At 51.0% G+C, this 15,470-nt stretch overlaps 1 protein-coding gene across 1 annotated transcript in view; it reads right to left on the reverse strand.

Annotated features, from left to right (window-relative positions):
• PHF24 (PHD finger protein 24) overlaps positions 1-15,470 on the reverse strand; it is a 37,297-nt gene that overhangs the window by 4,251 nt on the left and 17,576 nt on the right. Inside the window, exons 2-7 of the mRNA XM_083575820.1 lie at positions 5,895-6,270; positions 4,124-4,309; positions 3,719-3,797; positions 1,977-2,167; positions 1,568-1,734; positions 418-510 (exon numbers count right to left, since the gene is read on the reverse strand). Coding sequence (XP_083431946.1) covers positions 418-510; positions 1,568-1,734; positions 1,977-2,167; positions 3,719-3,797; positions 4,124-4,309; positions 5,895-6,266 — 1,088 coding nt within the window. The 5' untranslated portion in view covers positions 6,267-6,270. The remainder of the gene's footprint in view (positions 1-417; positions 511-1,567; positions 1,735-1,976; positions 2,168-3,718; positions 3,798-4,123; positions 4,310-5,894; positions 6,271-15,470) is intronic.

The raw sequence follows: 15,470 nt of genomic DNA on the forward strand, positions 1-15,470 counted from the left end.
AAGGAAGATGGAGCGAGGTGGTTTTCCCTTGCTCCTGAGTGGATCCCCTGAACCAGTGGATTCAAATGACAAGAAAGGAGATTCTGACTAAACATTAGGAAGAACTTTCTGGCGGCAAGAGCCAGTTGACAGTGGAATGGGCTCCCTTGGGAGGTGGTAGAGGCTGAAGGGCTACCTGTCCGGGATTCTTTAGCTGCAATTCCTGCATTTCAGGGGGTTGGACTAGATAGTCACTGGGGATCCCTTCCCACTCTACAGTTCTATAGATTTCCCAGCCAGTGAGGCACCTGCAGTGGTTTCTTCATCTGAAACAGTATAGTCTTAGGTGGACCCTGCCAAATGCTTCTTCTGAACTTGCGGACTCTGTCGGAGGCCTTTAAGGACAGACTACCTGTCTCTGCCAGGTGACCTGCTTACCTTGGTTCCTCTGGCTCTGGATTCAACAGCACCTGGTCCTGGCTTGCATTGCTGGCTGGGCTGCTCTCTGAGATGGGGCCCACGTGGCTGATGCTGGAAGGGAGCAAAGGGTTACATCACCCTAACAAGCAGCTTGATGAAGGACTCTGGCCACAGGTGCCCCACAAACGGCACCCCAAGGTCACCTGTGGCATTGCGAAGATCATTGCTAGGGTGCCGGGCTTGGGGTGGGGGAGGTCTGGCCCCTTCCCCAGCCTGAGAAGACTTTGCAAAGGTGCCCCAAACTCTCAACAGGTTGGAGAAAAACCAGGCAGACACCCAGAATTCTCAGGCCAAGGGGAAAAGCTTCTGCTTAATAATAATAATAATAATAATTTTTATTTATACCCCGCCGTCCCTGGCCAGGGCCAGGCTCAGGGCGGCTAACACCAGTAAAATTACAGTACAGTGGTACCTCTGGTTGCAAACGGGATCCATTCCAGAGGCCCGTTCGCAACCTGAAAGGAGCGCAACCCACGTCTGCGGGTCGCGATTTGCCGCTTCTGCGCATGTGCGAGCTGAGAAAACCCGGAAGTAACTCTTTCCGGTACTTCCGGGTTGTCGCAGAACGCAAACTGAAAATGCTCAACCTGAAGCAAACGTAACATGAGGTATGACTGTAAAAACATAATAGGGGGAAAAAACCAATTTAAAATACAGGTTAAAATGCAATTTAAAATGCAGCCTCATGTTAAAAGTAGCCAATAAATCAAGACCATAAGGGGAGGGAAACATAAGGATCAACTGAGTCCAAACCAAAGGCCAGGCAAAACAGCTCTGTCTTGCAGGCCCTGCGGAAAGACGTCAAGTCCCGCAGGGCCCTAGTCTCTTGTGACAGAGCGTTCCACCAAGTTGGGGCCAGTGCTGAAAAGGCCCTGGCCCTAGTTGAGACCAATCTAACCACCTTGAGGCTTGGGACCTCCAAAATGTTGTCATTTGTAGACCTTAAGGTCCTCCGCGGGGCATACCAGGAGAGGTGGTCCCTTAGGTACGTGGGTCCTAGGCCGCATAGGGCTTTAAATGTGCCCATGTGCCCAGTGGCAAATGCAGGAGGGATCCCAGCCAAGCCAGGGGAGGCTGTGGCTCAGGGTGGGTGGGTGAGGACCTTTACCTGACGTTGCAAGAGGGCACCTCCTTGTGCCGCTTACGGAACCATGTGTGTTGGCTGCGCCGACTCTCTGCCTCGCTGATGAGCCCGTCCCCGTGCTGGTCCAGCGACAAGAAAGTGGATCGTGCCCGCTCTCTCTCCTTGCCCGTCAGCAGGCGGAGCAGGGCGTTCTGTGGGGGGGAAGCAGAGGAGGAGCGTGTGATTAGAGCATCATCTTCGAAGGGGCTTTGGCTGTGAGGGGTGTGGAAGGGGCTTTGCACTCCTGAACTGCCCACCGCAGCGCTCGGGAGTGATGCAATGTCTTGCCAGGCCTCAGAGAGAGGGGACAGTGCTGGGCTGGAGGCACCCATGGACTGAGTGACTCAACAGAAGGCATCTTCCTAGGTTCCTCATGGGAGTCACCTTCACCCACCTGTGTCCGTGATCTCTGCAGCTGCAGGATGGACTCGTGGGAGAGGAAATCCACCCATTCGACGCGGCCTTTCTTCTCTGGATCCAGCGCTGAAAACTGCAGGGCGTCCTGGTCTTCCTGCTCCTCGAAGCTGGGCTGCTGGTTCGACAGCCGCTTGTAGCCCAAGAAGACATTCAAGGTCAGCGCACTGTCTGTGGAGCCACCAGATGGGAAGAGTCAGTGAGCGCGCTCTCTCTCTGCAGCGCCTTAACCCCTTGAGCTGTTAGCGCTGCCCAGCTCCCCTCATAAGAATACAAAAAGAGCCTGCAGGATCAGGCCAGTGGTCCATCTAGTCCAGCATCCTGCTCTCACGGAGCCTGCGGGAAACCAGCAAGCAGGATCCGAGGGGTTTCCAGCAAGTGGGATTCAGAAGCCTTGCTTCCTCAGCTGTGGAGGCAGAGCAGTCATTGAAAGCCCTCTACATGCATTTGCCAAATCCATTTTTAAAAGTCATCTAGTCTGGTGGCCATCACTGTGCCTAAGAGTTCCATAGTTTAACTAGGCTCTGTGTGAAGAAGGACTTCCTTTTCTCTGTCCTGAATTTTCCAACATTCATGTCCATGAGTTCTAGAGTTCTAGCTAGAGAGGGAGAAGAACCTTTCTCTGTCCACCCGCTCCATGCCATGTATAATTTTTATAAACGTCTACCATGTCTATTTTTGCTTGTCTCCTCTCTAAACTAAAAAGTCCCAAATGCTGCAACCTTTCTTCAGCCCCTCAGCCGTTTCTGTTGCCCTTCTCTGAACTCCAACTCTGCAATATCCTTTTTGAGATGAGGCAACCAGAACTGGACCCAATACTCCAAATGCGGTTGCACCACAGGTTTCCATAATGGCGTTACAACACGGCCAGTTTTCGTTTAGTTCCTTTCCTAATGATCCCTAGCGTGGAATTTGCCCCTCTTTTTTGCAGCTGCTGCACCCTCTCAGTAGGAGGGCCCCCAGTTAAGGGGAGGCCTCATCTTTGAACCCAGCGACACACCTAGTCCTGCTCAAGACCCCCAGAATCACAGACGGCCCAAGACATTTTGCCGCCCGAGGCGAACTTCCCTCCTGGCTGTGTCCCATTCCTACAAACAACAACCCGGGTTTTGTTTCACAGACACCCTCACCGAAGGGCTGGGCAGGACATGTGCAGAGTGGCAATTTAGGGGAATGCACAAGCAGCTCCCCCAGCCCTGAATTAGAGGCAGGAGTGTGCAGAAAGCACAGCCGAGAGAACAGGCGTGGGGTTGTTTGGCGACCCCTTTTGGGGTGGCCAATTGCCTCTCCAGCAAGGGAAGTGAGCTAGGACCCGGATCCCAACCTGCCACCCTCTCCCATTCTGCCCAACTCACTTATAGAGCCAGCCCTGCCCACAGCAGCCTCCTCTTCCGCTTGCTACCACGGCCCACCAGGCTCCCTCACCATCGCTTCGCCTTCCTCCAGGGGGTGGTATGGAGGTCTGGAGTGGCCTCCACAATGAAAGGCAAGACTCCCAAGACTAGGTCATGGCAAAGGCAAGGCCTGGTGGTGGTGGGATCATGGCCACTGGCCCTACTCCTTGCTCTCCAGGCATTCCCTGTCCAAAGCGCAATCTGCTCCCGCGGTTTGGGTGAAGGGGGCGAGAGACTGGCTGGCGTGGGTCCTTCGCTTCACCCCTGTTTGCATGGATGGGTGCATGACCCAGGAGTCGAGTGTGGGTCCGCACCACAGGAGGCTTACCTGGGGCGACCTTGCCTTGCTGGAAGGCCTGGAAGAGGCTGCTCATCTCCTCCTCAGTGAGGAGCAAGTTGAGATTGTCCTGGGGTGGGGGGAAGAAAGGAGGGTGAGTCAGTTGCTGGGAGGCTCCCAGGACCCACCTGGGTGGATTTGCAGATTCAGAGTCCCCTCCCCAATGCCCTCACTCCTTCAGTGCATGGTCCTCAAAGGTAGACTGCATTCAGAAATGGAGGCTTCCTTTCACCATCATGGTTATCTTTTCCCTTTCTGCATGGGTGCAATCCTCTATTGGAAAGGGGAGGGTAAGTGACCGCCCCTCAGGCTAGGGACCCCCAGTTCTTCACACTGGAAGGGAAGATGTCTCCCTCCCCCTTCCCCAGCACCCCAGGGCCCCCACCCGCTGCTTACGCAAGAGTAGCAGCTCCAGCCGGTCTCCGAATGGGCCGCCTCAATGACCTCGCTGGTGTTGTCCTGGGGCAGGAAGCCCATCCGGCGGAGGCAGCCGTCGTGGTAGACCCTCGTGCAGACGCGGCAGGGCAGGAGGCTGTCCGCTGTCCACACTTCGCACACCTCGCACGTCTCGTCGTTGGTCACCTGCGTGGGGAGGGGAGGAAAGGCTGAAGCCCTGAGCAGCTGCAGGGACCCCCAGGAGAAGGAGGTCACCCTCAATATGCCCTCCTCAGTTCAGGAGAACCCATGGCATTGTCGACTTCTTCCCTACTCCTGCAGCAGCAGAAGAGGGTGGGCATCTGCCAGGGATCCTTTAGCTGTGATTCCTGCATTGCAGGAAATTGGACTTGATGACCCTTGGGTCCAGGGCAGCTGTTTACCAGCTCCATCTGGTACGCAGGATGAGACCCTACCTGCCCTCGGACTGTTTCGCCAGAGTGGTGCATGCTCTAGTTATCTCTCTCTTGGACTCCTGCAATGCACTCTACGTGGGGCTACCTTTGAAGGTGACCCAGAAACTGCAACTAATCCAGAATGCAGCAGCTAGACTAGGGATTGGGAGTGACCGCCAAGACCATATAACACCGGTCTTGAAAGACCTATATTGGTTCCCAGTACGTTTCCGAGCACAATTCAAAGTGTTGGTGCTGACCTTTAAAGCCCTAAACGGCCTCAGTCCTGTATAGCTGAAGGAGCGTCTCCACCCCCATCATTCTGCCCGGACACTGAGGTCCAGTGCCGAGGGCCTTCTGGCGGTTCCCTCTCTGCGAGAAGCCAAGTTACAGGGAACCAGGCAGAGAGCCTTCTCGGTGGTGGCACCCGCCCTGTGGAACTCCCTCCCACCAGATGTCAAAGAGAAAAACAACTACCAGACTTTTAGAAGACATCTAAAGGCAGCCCTGTTTAGGGATGTTTTTAATGTTTAATGCTGTATTGCATTTTTAATATCCGGTTGGGAGCTGCCCAGAGTGGCTGGGGAAACCCAGCCAGATGGGCGGGGTATAAATAATAAATTATTATTTTTATTGGGGCCCCTTTCTGGGGGAGGATCTGCAGCCAAATTACAAATGCATGATTGCTAGAAAGTCGCAAGCAGGTGACTCTATGATGTTATATCCTCTAAACTTTTGTGGCTGAAGACAAAAGGAACCTAATCTTCTTCCTTTTGCTCCTCCTCCTCCTCCTTACCTGCAATGGGCAGGGTTCGCTGTGAGCTCTCCTCCAGGGAGCGCCCTCCATTTTGAACTGGACTATGGACGTTTGTAACGTTTAAGGATTATTGCCTGCTTGATTTCCATCACTGAACATGCTGAATCCTGGCAAGACCTTTAAGTGAGTAAACTATATATTTTCCTGGTTTACTCAAACAGTTTGAGAGTGATTTCTTTGTTAAGAAGGAACCAGGAGAAGATGACCCAAGCCTGCCTAAACACCCTTGGATAGTAAAGCTGCTCTAGAAAGTTGCGCAACCGTGTCCTAAAAGCTTCTAGAGATAAGCTGTCCACAGATGGTGGCATTACTCTGCTGAAATAGGTATTTGCATTCTTACACCCGTGAGAAAAAGAGGAAGGATAATTAATAAGTAAAATATCCTCTCCTGCTCATCTAAATACATCCAATGCGTCCAACTCTATGATGTGTCGTGCCCCTCTGGTTTTCTTGCCCCTGCCCAGGGTGCTTCTGTCTCTCCTCCCTCCCTCCCTGTTCCAGGGGTTTATCTTGTGCCCACCTGCTCCCTCTGCTCCAGGCTGATCTCAATGGGCTCGTCATCCTGCTCCCTCCGAGTGGGCCGGGTAAAGGCTGGCGGCGTGAAGAAGGTGGTGCGGTCAAACTCGTCGGGTTCCACCCCTCGCCCGTCCCGCAGCCTCTCCCAGGCTGCCCTGCGGAAGCGGCTCTCCTCCTTCTGCTGGAGCCCCGCCGAAGACCCTGCTTCCGACGCCTCCTCTTCTCTGAGTTCCTGCACCGTGTCCTCGATGGTGCCCCTCCGGCTGGTGCTGCCCTCCGACTTGCGTTCTCGCAGCCCATCCTTGAAGGCCGACACGGCCAGGCTGACCTTCTGGACCTGCTCCACGGTCTGCCGCCTGGACATCAGCACCCCCATGGCTCTGAAAGAGAGGCAGCCGTGAGAAGGGCTTGGTACCAATTAGGGTTCTACGAGAGGGGCTAGCAGGGGGAGAGCTAGCCCACCCATGTAATAAACGAAAATCTGCCCTTATTCCCTTATGGGGACACAAGAGCCCTTTCAGAGTCCTTTGCAGGTTCTCCATCAGTCGGAGAAAAGAACAGAGGCCAACCAGAGAATATTGAGAAGCAAAGCAGCTCGTAAGCCTGATCTTTATTGAACTGTTGCAACAGGGTGCTCCCCTCACACGCAGGAAAGGAGGAGGAACCCAAACAAAGGTGTGCCCACCCTTATATAGACATTTTAAATTGCTCACCCTGGAGTCAAAGACCACCCCCAGAAACATCATACCTACATCACAGAAAGGGCGGTCTACAACAGAAATCTGAGTGCGTTGTTTACCTCCTATCTGGCAGGTTACCGGTTAATGCTCACTTGAGTGGATACCCTGGGGAGCCTGGCCAGTCTTTTGTAATGATAAATACTTAGTTCCTGAGCCAGGTCACAGGCTCACCCTATTCATACACAGACATACCCTTAAGACAGGGTTTATGAAGGAAAAGACAATGGGGAGGCTTTTCCATTTTCCTTTGACCTTGCAGAGAAAACATTTGGTCAGTCTGGGAGCCAAAATGGTTCCAGGACTGCTTTGCTGTGCTGCTTCAGACATGTGGTTTATATATTTATGTACGTGTTTGCTTGCTACATTTATGAACATTTATTATATATATAAGACCTTATTGGTTTTTTTATTTCACCCAGCAGGCAGGCGGGTGACTGTGGGAGAGAGGTGGGGCAGCTGTACATGCAAGCTCCTCTCGGGGGAAGAGGCTGAGGGCATCACTGCCTCCATACCCCAGTCCCAGAAATCCTAGAGTTGGAAGGGACCATGAGGGTCATCTAGTCCAACCCTCTGCAACGCAGAAATCTTTTGCCCAACGTGGGACTTGAACCCTGAGATTAAGAGTCACGAATGGATTATCTCAGAAGGTGGTAGTCTCTCTTTTTTAAATGGAGGTTGGGTGGCTATCTGTCAGGGATTCTGTAGCTGTAATTTCTGCATTAAAGCGGGTTGGACTAGATGACCCCTGGGTACCTTCCAGCTCTGCCATTCTTAATATTCCAGTGGGGCCAAAGACCTGGCTGACTGCTGTGAGAACAGGATGCTGGACTAGGTGGGCCACTGGCCTGATCCAGAAGGCTCTTCTTACGTTATCACACTCTCTTTCAGTGGAAAACACCAGATAGCAGAATCGGGCCTCGGATACTGGTTGCAGAGTTCCCTTTGCATCCCAGCAAGCTATCATTTGTGATTCCTTGGGGTCCTTTCCAACTCTACAATTCTATGAGTCTATAAAGTTATATCAGCAGCTGCCTTCAGTCATAGTCCAGCGACTGCCCCATTATCCCAACACAAGGGAGTCTTCTGGCATTTTAAAGACTAAGCGGATTTAAATCTCCTTTCCAATCGGCTGAAGGCGACTCTTATCCACACAATCTGAGGCCGCAATCATCTGCTCGTCTTCCAGGTGCCACAAGGCTCTTGCTTGTTATTGAAGCAACACAGCTGATGTCTCCCTGCAAGGTCTTATCTTCCTGGCAAGGCAATTCCCTACTGCAAGGCTTGCTCTTTTGCAACTTCCCGTCTCTGTGACCTTAGAGGTCACCCCTGAATACAGAGGACAATGCAGGCCCTGAGATATTCTCTGCTCAGCGCTGCCATCATCTCATGTTCTTTACTTCTTGAAACAAACAAACAAACAAACAAACAAACAAACAAACAAACAAACACCTTAAAAATGAAACAAGGAGTTCCTTCTCCAGACAATAGCAGCGTCACCCTAACCTCTTTTTCTATTTGCCAAAATCACTGTCTTTGCTTTCAAAAGGACTGAGCATTGCTGCGACTCTTTTCTTTTATGAAAAATACCGAAAGGTGGGGGAAAGTCTAGTTTCTCACAAAATGACTGGGAAGAATTGTGGCCGAATGTTCTTCCCTGTACCTTGAATGCCACCAGGCTTAGAGACTTGGTTTTCTAAATTTAAACAATTTATAAATTAATCCAATTTATTTATTGCATTTATACCCCAGTTTTCTCTCCAAGATGCCACTAATGATAATAATAATAATAATAATAATAATAATAATAATAATAATAATATCTATTTATACTCCGCCCTCCCCAGCCAAAACCGGGCTCAGAGTGGCTCTCCCACTCCTCTTTCAATCTCCACAACAACCCTGTGAGGTAGGTTAGGCTAGGAGGCAGTGACTTGCCTCCGAAGTCACCAAGTTGAAGGAATGATTGCCGGGTGTGGAGCACACTTCCACCCACAGACAAAGCTACAGCTGTCTGAACATCATGCCCTCTGTCCAACCCTTTGCTCTCTTAGTGGTCTGCCGTGCCCTGTCTGTGACCTTAGTCTCCTTCGTCATACATCGTGCAAGAGGAAAATGACGCGGTGGAAACAGGTGCCAAAATAACTTTGCACCACCCCACGATCTCGGGATTGGAAGATGTGTAAAGTTCACAGTCCAAAATGTATCTGACTGGTTTTGAATATTGTGCTAATAAAAGGAGCCTCTACAGAGCTGGCCGGCAGCTTGTCTTGGAGCACGCTTGCCAACCTCCTGTCATCCTCCGTTATTCCTACACTAAGTGAGCTTCATAGCAAGTGGGGATTCGAACACTGGTCTCCCACAACCTAGTCCAGCAACCATTATGCCACACTGGCTCTCTGGTTAGGATGGATCCTCCAGTTGTTATGGGTCATTCAGTGGGGCAAGTGTCTCCCCCCTTTCCCCCTCCAGGCACATGCAACAAGCCTGTCCCAGTCTCATCCCCCACCCTTTTGGGTCTTTTTACTTCTAATTTAGTCACGAACTGGACATGACATGGACTTCTGTTCTCCCCCCCCCAATTCCAAGGGCAGGGGGTGTGGGGCATTGGCAAAACAAGGACAATGATCTTTGGGATACAAGAAAATAAGTTCTGTCCATCCGGTGACGCAATGGCTCAGCGCATCCAGCAGTTAGCCAGAAGGTTGCTGCTTTGAGCCCATCCAGGGATGGCTGTGGACAGGATTCCTGCAGGGCACGGGGTGGGACTAGATGCCCCTTGGGAATCCCTTTCAATTCTACAATTCTATGGTTCTATGAAATAGGGTGAATTCTGGTGAATTCTGGTGCTGGAGGAGAGTCTTGAGAGTCCCATGGACTGCAAGAAGATCAAACCTCTCCATTCGGAAGGAAATCAGCCCTGAGTGCTCACTGGAAGGACAGATCCTGAAGCTGAGGCTCCAAGACTTTGGCCACCTCAGGAGAAGAGAAGACTCCCTGGAAAAGACCCTGATGTTGGGAAAGATGGAGGGCACAAGGAGAAGGGGACGACAGAGGACGAGATGGTTGGACAGTGTTCTTGAAGCTACCAGCATGAGTTTGACCAAACTGCGGGAGTCAGTGGAAGACAGGAGGGCCTGGCGTGCTCTGGTCCAGGGGGTCACGAAGTGTCGGACACGACTAAATGATTGCACAACAACAACAACAATGAAATAGGCGTGGCTCTCCTGCCCAGCAAGGCACTGAGACCTGAAAATGGTGGTCCTCATTTGCTTGCTGGCTCCCTGCCTTCCTTTCCATCATTGAGCTAGGATCACATACACATACACACACACACACTTCCCCCCAAGTGCAGGAGACACTTCCAACGATGGGAATAAAATCCACATGGCTTAGGGTCCAATGCCAGGAAGCAGCTATCTTCCTGGTTAATGATCCACGATCGACCTGCCGATACGCAAATATACACCACACACCAAACAAGGATGCATTTTGTGTTTTTGCTCTTGCTGGTTCCAGCCTTTTCCCCTCCTGGACTCTCATGCAAACCTGCAGAACTTCCACAGCACCCCCACCCCAACGGCAGCCTTATGGAAAGTTTCCGGGCTGTCGGTTCATTTGCAATCATGCAAACAGCTTGCACAAGATGCCCCTCCCACATTTGGCATTCCCAGACCCTCCCCACCCCCTCCTTCTCTGCTAGCTGCGTTGCATTTGGGTGTTATTGATTCCGTCTCCTGTTGCCAGGGTAACCCCGGATCCCACCCCCGGGATTTGACAGGTGAACCATATGCCAGCTCTTGTCTCTGCTAAAAACCGCACCTCCTCCCCATTTATTATTATTATTATTATTATTATTATTGGGAGCTGATGCCTGTTATCGATCGCTGGGGGAGCAAGGCAAACTCTCTAGTCTGATTCACCTGATTCAGCTGTGCATTTGGTGTCTGGCTTTGCCTTCCCTGTCTGGAACACAACCGACTTTCAACATGACCAGTGCCTTGTTCCAAAATGTCATGGAAAGTGAAAATGAGGTTGTAGATTAAACTCTCTCTCTCTGTCTCTCTCACTGCAAAGTCTACAATGGAGCTCCCAATAAATTGCACGATATTGTTTAAAAATCCTTGATCCTTGAACACTATTATACTGTTGTGGGTTTTGGAAGGGGGTCAGTCTGGATGATGCCCCGAGTCCCCTCCAATTCTTGGAGTCCTGTACCCAGGGAGGGTTAGAATCAAACAGAGGAAGGTGCCGAACTGCTCAGACCAATTTCTTTGTGAGGCATTGTAAGACAATGGCCTTAGCCCGCGACTTAGGTGTACTCATCACCATCACAAAAGTTTAAGCAAGAGTTACAACTAAATGGCAGTTTCCTCCAGGTGAATGGCGGGAATGGGCTTTCCTCCATCTCCATCTCCTAACTGCCAGGTAGGAGAACATTAGCCAGGGTGGGGTGTGAGAGCTGAGCTGGAAACAGGCTGGAAGCTGGAGACACTGAGACATGCTTGATCTCTGGTGGATCTGCTGGAGAAGATCTGCTGCAGTACTAATGCTGTGATCCCCTCCATCGGAGGATAGCTCAGCTGTTAGAGCATGAGACTTAATCTCATGGGTCATGGGTTCGAGTCCCAACTTGGGCAAAACCCCCCTGCATTTCATGGGGTTGGACTAGATGGTCCCTTTCAACTCTATGATTCTATTCTATTTTATGCTCAGATGGCACTGTGGGTTAAACCACAGGGCCTAGGACTTGCCAATCAGAAGGTCAGTGGTTTGAATCCCCACGACGGGGTGAGCTCCCATTGCTCAGTCCCAGCTCCTGCCAACCTAGCAGTTCAAAAGCACACCAGTGCGAGTAGATAAATAGGTACCGCTCCGGCGGGAAGGTAAACGGTGTTTCCGTGCGCTGCTCTGGTTCGCCAGAAGCAGCTTAGTCCTGCTGGCCACATGATCTGGAAGCTGTACGCCAGCTTCCTCGGCCAATAAAGCGAGATGAGCGCCGCAACTCCAGAGTCAGCCACGACTGGACCTAATAGTCAGGGGTCCCTTTACCTTTACCTTTTTAACTAGGCATCTTAAAGACACCACAGTCTCTGCTGACCTTCATTCCAAGGAAACAGAGCCCAGGTAAGTGCCTGGAACCTATGAAGATTGAGGTGGCATGCAACAAGATTATTTCAGAACTCCAAACTCCCTAAGAAAATTTCATATTGCTCATGCTAGTCTGACAATGTTATAAACAGCCACAGTCAAAGTCAAATCAATGAAATGAGTATGTAGACAGGCTCCCCCCACCATGGAGTTGCTTATGGAGTAAATCTTACTTACTCAGATGCCAGCCCCACTGTGTTCAGTGGGATTTACCCCATGGTAAAGCAATTGCAACTGTGGAGCGTTTCCATCACAGGCAGGAATGCAGGTGAACCACCAGTTGGAGGGTTTGCAAAGGATACAGGTGATCCTGAAAGGGCAGGGCTGCTAGGCAAACTGAGCCATGGGTGGGACCAGGGGGAATCTGGGCGGGCCCTGCCTGTGACTGGTGACTGTGCCTGCCAATCAAGTGAAGAGCTCCTCCCCTTGCTCCCAGGTTGGTTATAGAAAGAGAGGATGAAATCCACCCAAATGGAAACTGGGTAAGTGATGGCTGCCTCCTAGATTTCATCAGTGCTCTCTACTTCGATGGAGGGTGCTTTACTTAAGTGGCCCCAACAAGAACTTCTGGCACAGAAGATGGGGAAACGCCACAGCACTGGGGGATTAGGAAAAAGGGGAGTCAGAGGGGACATGATAGATGTTCTTGGAATTGGGCAAGGCATGGACTAGGTGGGCAGAAAAGATTTTTCCTCTCCTAACACTAGAACTGGAGAACACCAATGAAATGGAATGTTGGAAGATTCAGGACAGATAGAAGAACGTCCTGCATTAACTCAGCACATAGCTAACCTATGGAACTCCCTGCCACAGGAGGCAGGGATGCCCACCAATTGGATTTCAAAGAGGATTGGACAAATTCGTGGAAGTAAAGTCTATCACTAAGGGTGGCTGTGTTCTGCTTCTGTGGTCGGTGGGAGGAAGCAATGCTTCTGAATACCAGTGGCTGGGAACCACGGGAGGGGAGAGCCCAGCTTCTGTGTTTGAATCCTGCTTGTGGGTTTCCCTTTGGGGCACCTGGAGGACCACGGTGAGAGCAGGAGGCTGGACTAGATAGGCTACAGGCCTGATCCTGCAGCCTCTGCTTATGTTCTTAAGTGGGAACCTCGCAGAAAAGCCTTGCAGGCAAACACTTACTTATTCATTTATTTATTTATTGCGTAGAACTTATACGCTGCTTGATTGTAAGAAAAGAAAAACCCAACTCAAAGCGGTTTACAGAAAGATAAAACAAGAAAGAAAAGAAAAATTTACAACCATACTTTAAAACATACAAAAAATAAGATACTGAAACTGATCAAAATTACCGCAGCTTTCTAAGAGTCTGGGTAAGGTAAAGGGTAAAGGGACCCCTGACCATTAGGTCCAGTCGTGGCCGACTCTGGGGTTGCGGCGCTCATCTCGCTTTATTGGCCGGGGGAGCCGGCGTACAGCTTCCGGCTCATGTGGCCAGCATGACTGAGCCACTTCTGGCGAACCAGAGCAGCGCATGGAAATGCCGTTTACCTTCCCGCCGGAGTGGTACCTATTTATCTACTTGCACTTTGACGTGCTTTCGAACTGCTAGGTTGGCAGGAGCAGGGACTGAGCAACGGGAGCTCACCCCGTTGCGGGGATTCGAACCGCCGACCTTCTGATAGGCAAGTCCTAGGCTCTGTGGTTTAACTCACAGGTAGGCTTGTCTAAATAGGAAAGCTTTTAGCAGGTGCCAGAAGAAGTCCAGTGAAGGCACCTGCCTGATATCAAGTGGCAGGGAGTTCCAAAGTGCATGCTTACAAATGCAGAATGGGTATGATGTTATTATCACCTGCAGTAGTGCCAGTTCCTCCCATTCTCTTAAAAACCGCTGCCTCCCCTCACTCTAAGCCATGCCTGCGGCTTGCTTGGGTGGCTTCTGAGCCCTTCCTATATTGGGGAAATGGGTGGCTGCAGAAGATGGAATAGATGTGCGCCCGTTTTGGTGGAGGCATGGAAAGGCAGAAGCTTAGGCAGCTATAAAAATAAATAAATAAATAAATAAATAAATAAATAAATAAATTTTATTTATACCCCGCCCTCCCCAGCCAGAGCCGGGCTTAGGGAGGCTAACACCAATAAAATCACGATAAAAATATAATAGGGGACAAAGAGGGGGGGGAGAAAAAAACCCCAATTTAAAATTCAGGTTAAAATGCAATTTAAAAAGCAGCCTCATTTTAAAAGTAGCCGATAAATCAAGACCATAAGGGGAGGGCAACATAAGGGTCAGACTGAGTCCAAACCAAAGGCCAGGCGGACCAGCTCTGTCTTGCAGGCCCTGCAGAAAGATGTCAAGTCCCGCAGTGCCCTGGTCTCTTGTGACAGAGCATTCCACCAAGTTGGGGCCAGGGCTGAAAAGGCCCTGGCCCTAGTTGAGACCAATCTAACATCCTTGCGACTTGGGACCTCCAAAGTGTTGTTATTTGTGGACCTTAAGGTCCTCCACAGGGCATACCAGGAGAAGCAGTCCCGTAGGTACGAGGGTCCTAGGCCGCATGGGGCTTTAAAGGTCAAAACCAGCACCTTAAACCTGACCCTGTACTCCACTGGGAGGCAGTGCAGCTAGAGATGCCAGGGAGAAGAAGCCTGCCAAAAAACCCAGGGGGCTACAGCTCAGGGCCAGAGCACCCGCTTCGCAAGCTGAAGGATCCAGGTTCAGCCCCTTAAAGATGGAATTGTGAGGGGTGGACTAGATGGCCCCTGGGGTCCCTTCCAATTCTACGATTCTGTGATTGACTTCAGGGAAAGACCCTCCTCTGCCTGAGACCCTGGGGAGCTGCTGCCAGCCAGGGTAGACAACATTGGGCTGGATGAGCAAGGACTCTGAACCGGAGTAATCCAGGTCCCTGCGGGGTTGTTGCTCTGCCATCTCACAAAACCATGCGCTTCCAACCAGTTCATATAAGAACAGAAGCTTAGTTAAGTTGGGTGATGGATTCATATAGCATGTAAATCTAATTTCTCACCATTATAATCACAAGAGCATAAGGAGAGGCTGCTGGAACGGGCCAATGACTCGTCTAGTCCAGTATCCTGTTCTCACAGTGACCAAACAGATGCCTCTGGGAAACCCACAAGCAGGATTCGAACTCAAGAGCAACTCTCCCCTCCTGTGGTTTCCAGAAACTGGGAATCAGAAGCATCACTGCCTCCGGCAATAGTGCATGTTGGAGCCGTGAGCGGACTCAAGACCCTTATCTTTCCCCAGCGCACAAAAAGTCAGCTGGAGGATTTTTGGGGGGCGAGTTTCTCATTCTCTGCTGGACCCCTATGAGCCCCACTCTGCCGTGGGGGTTTTTTGGGGGTGCGCTGAGCCCTGGCGATCACCCCTAAAGCTCTATTTGCCAGAACCGTGTCGCCCCTTAAGCAGACGACACACAGCTCGCCGCCATAGCCTCTGCAGCGAACCAGAAGTCGTCTAATTCTCTTTTAAATCTATCCAAGATGGTGGCCCTCGCTGCCTCTTGTGGGAGGGAGTTCTGCAGTTTAATGACGCACTGCACGAAGAAGAACTTTCTTTGTCCTAAATCTTCCAACACTCAGCTTCATTGATCTAGGACAAACTTCGTTTTCCAGCTGTTTTTGGACTGCAATTCTCATCATCCCTGGAAACTGGTTCTGCTAGCTAGGGATGATGGAGCTGTCTCCCTCAGAAGGTGGTGGCCTCTCCTTCC

Source organism: Podarcis filfolensis (assembly GCF_964270895.1).
Source record: "Podarcis filfolensis genome assembly, chromosome: 11".
In the NCBI taxonomy this organism is placed as follows: Eukaryota; Metazoa; Chordata; class Lepidosauria; order Squamata; family Lacertidae; genus Podarcis; species Podarcis filfolensis.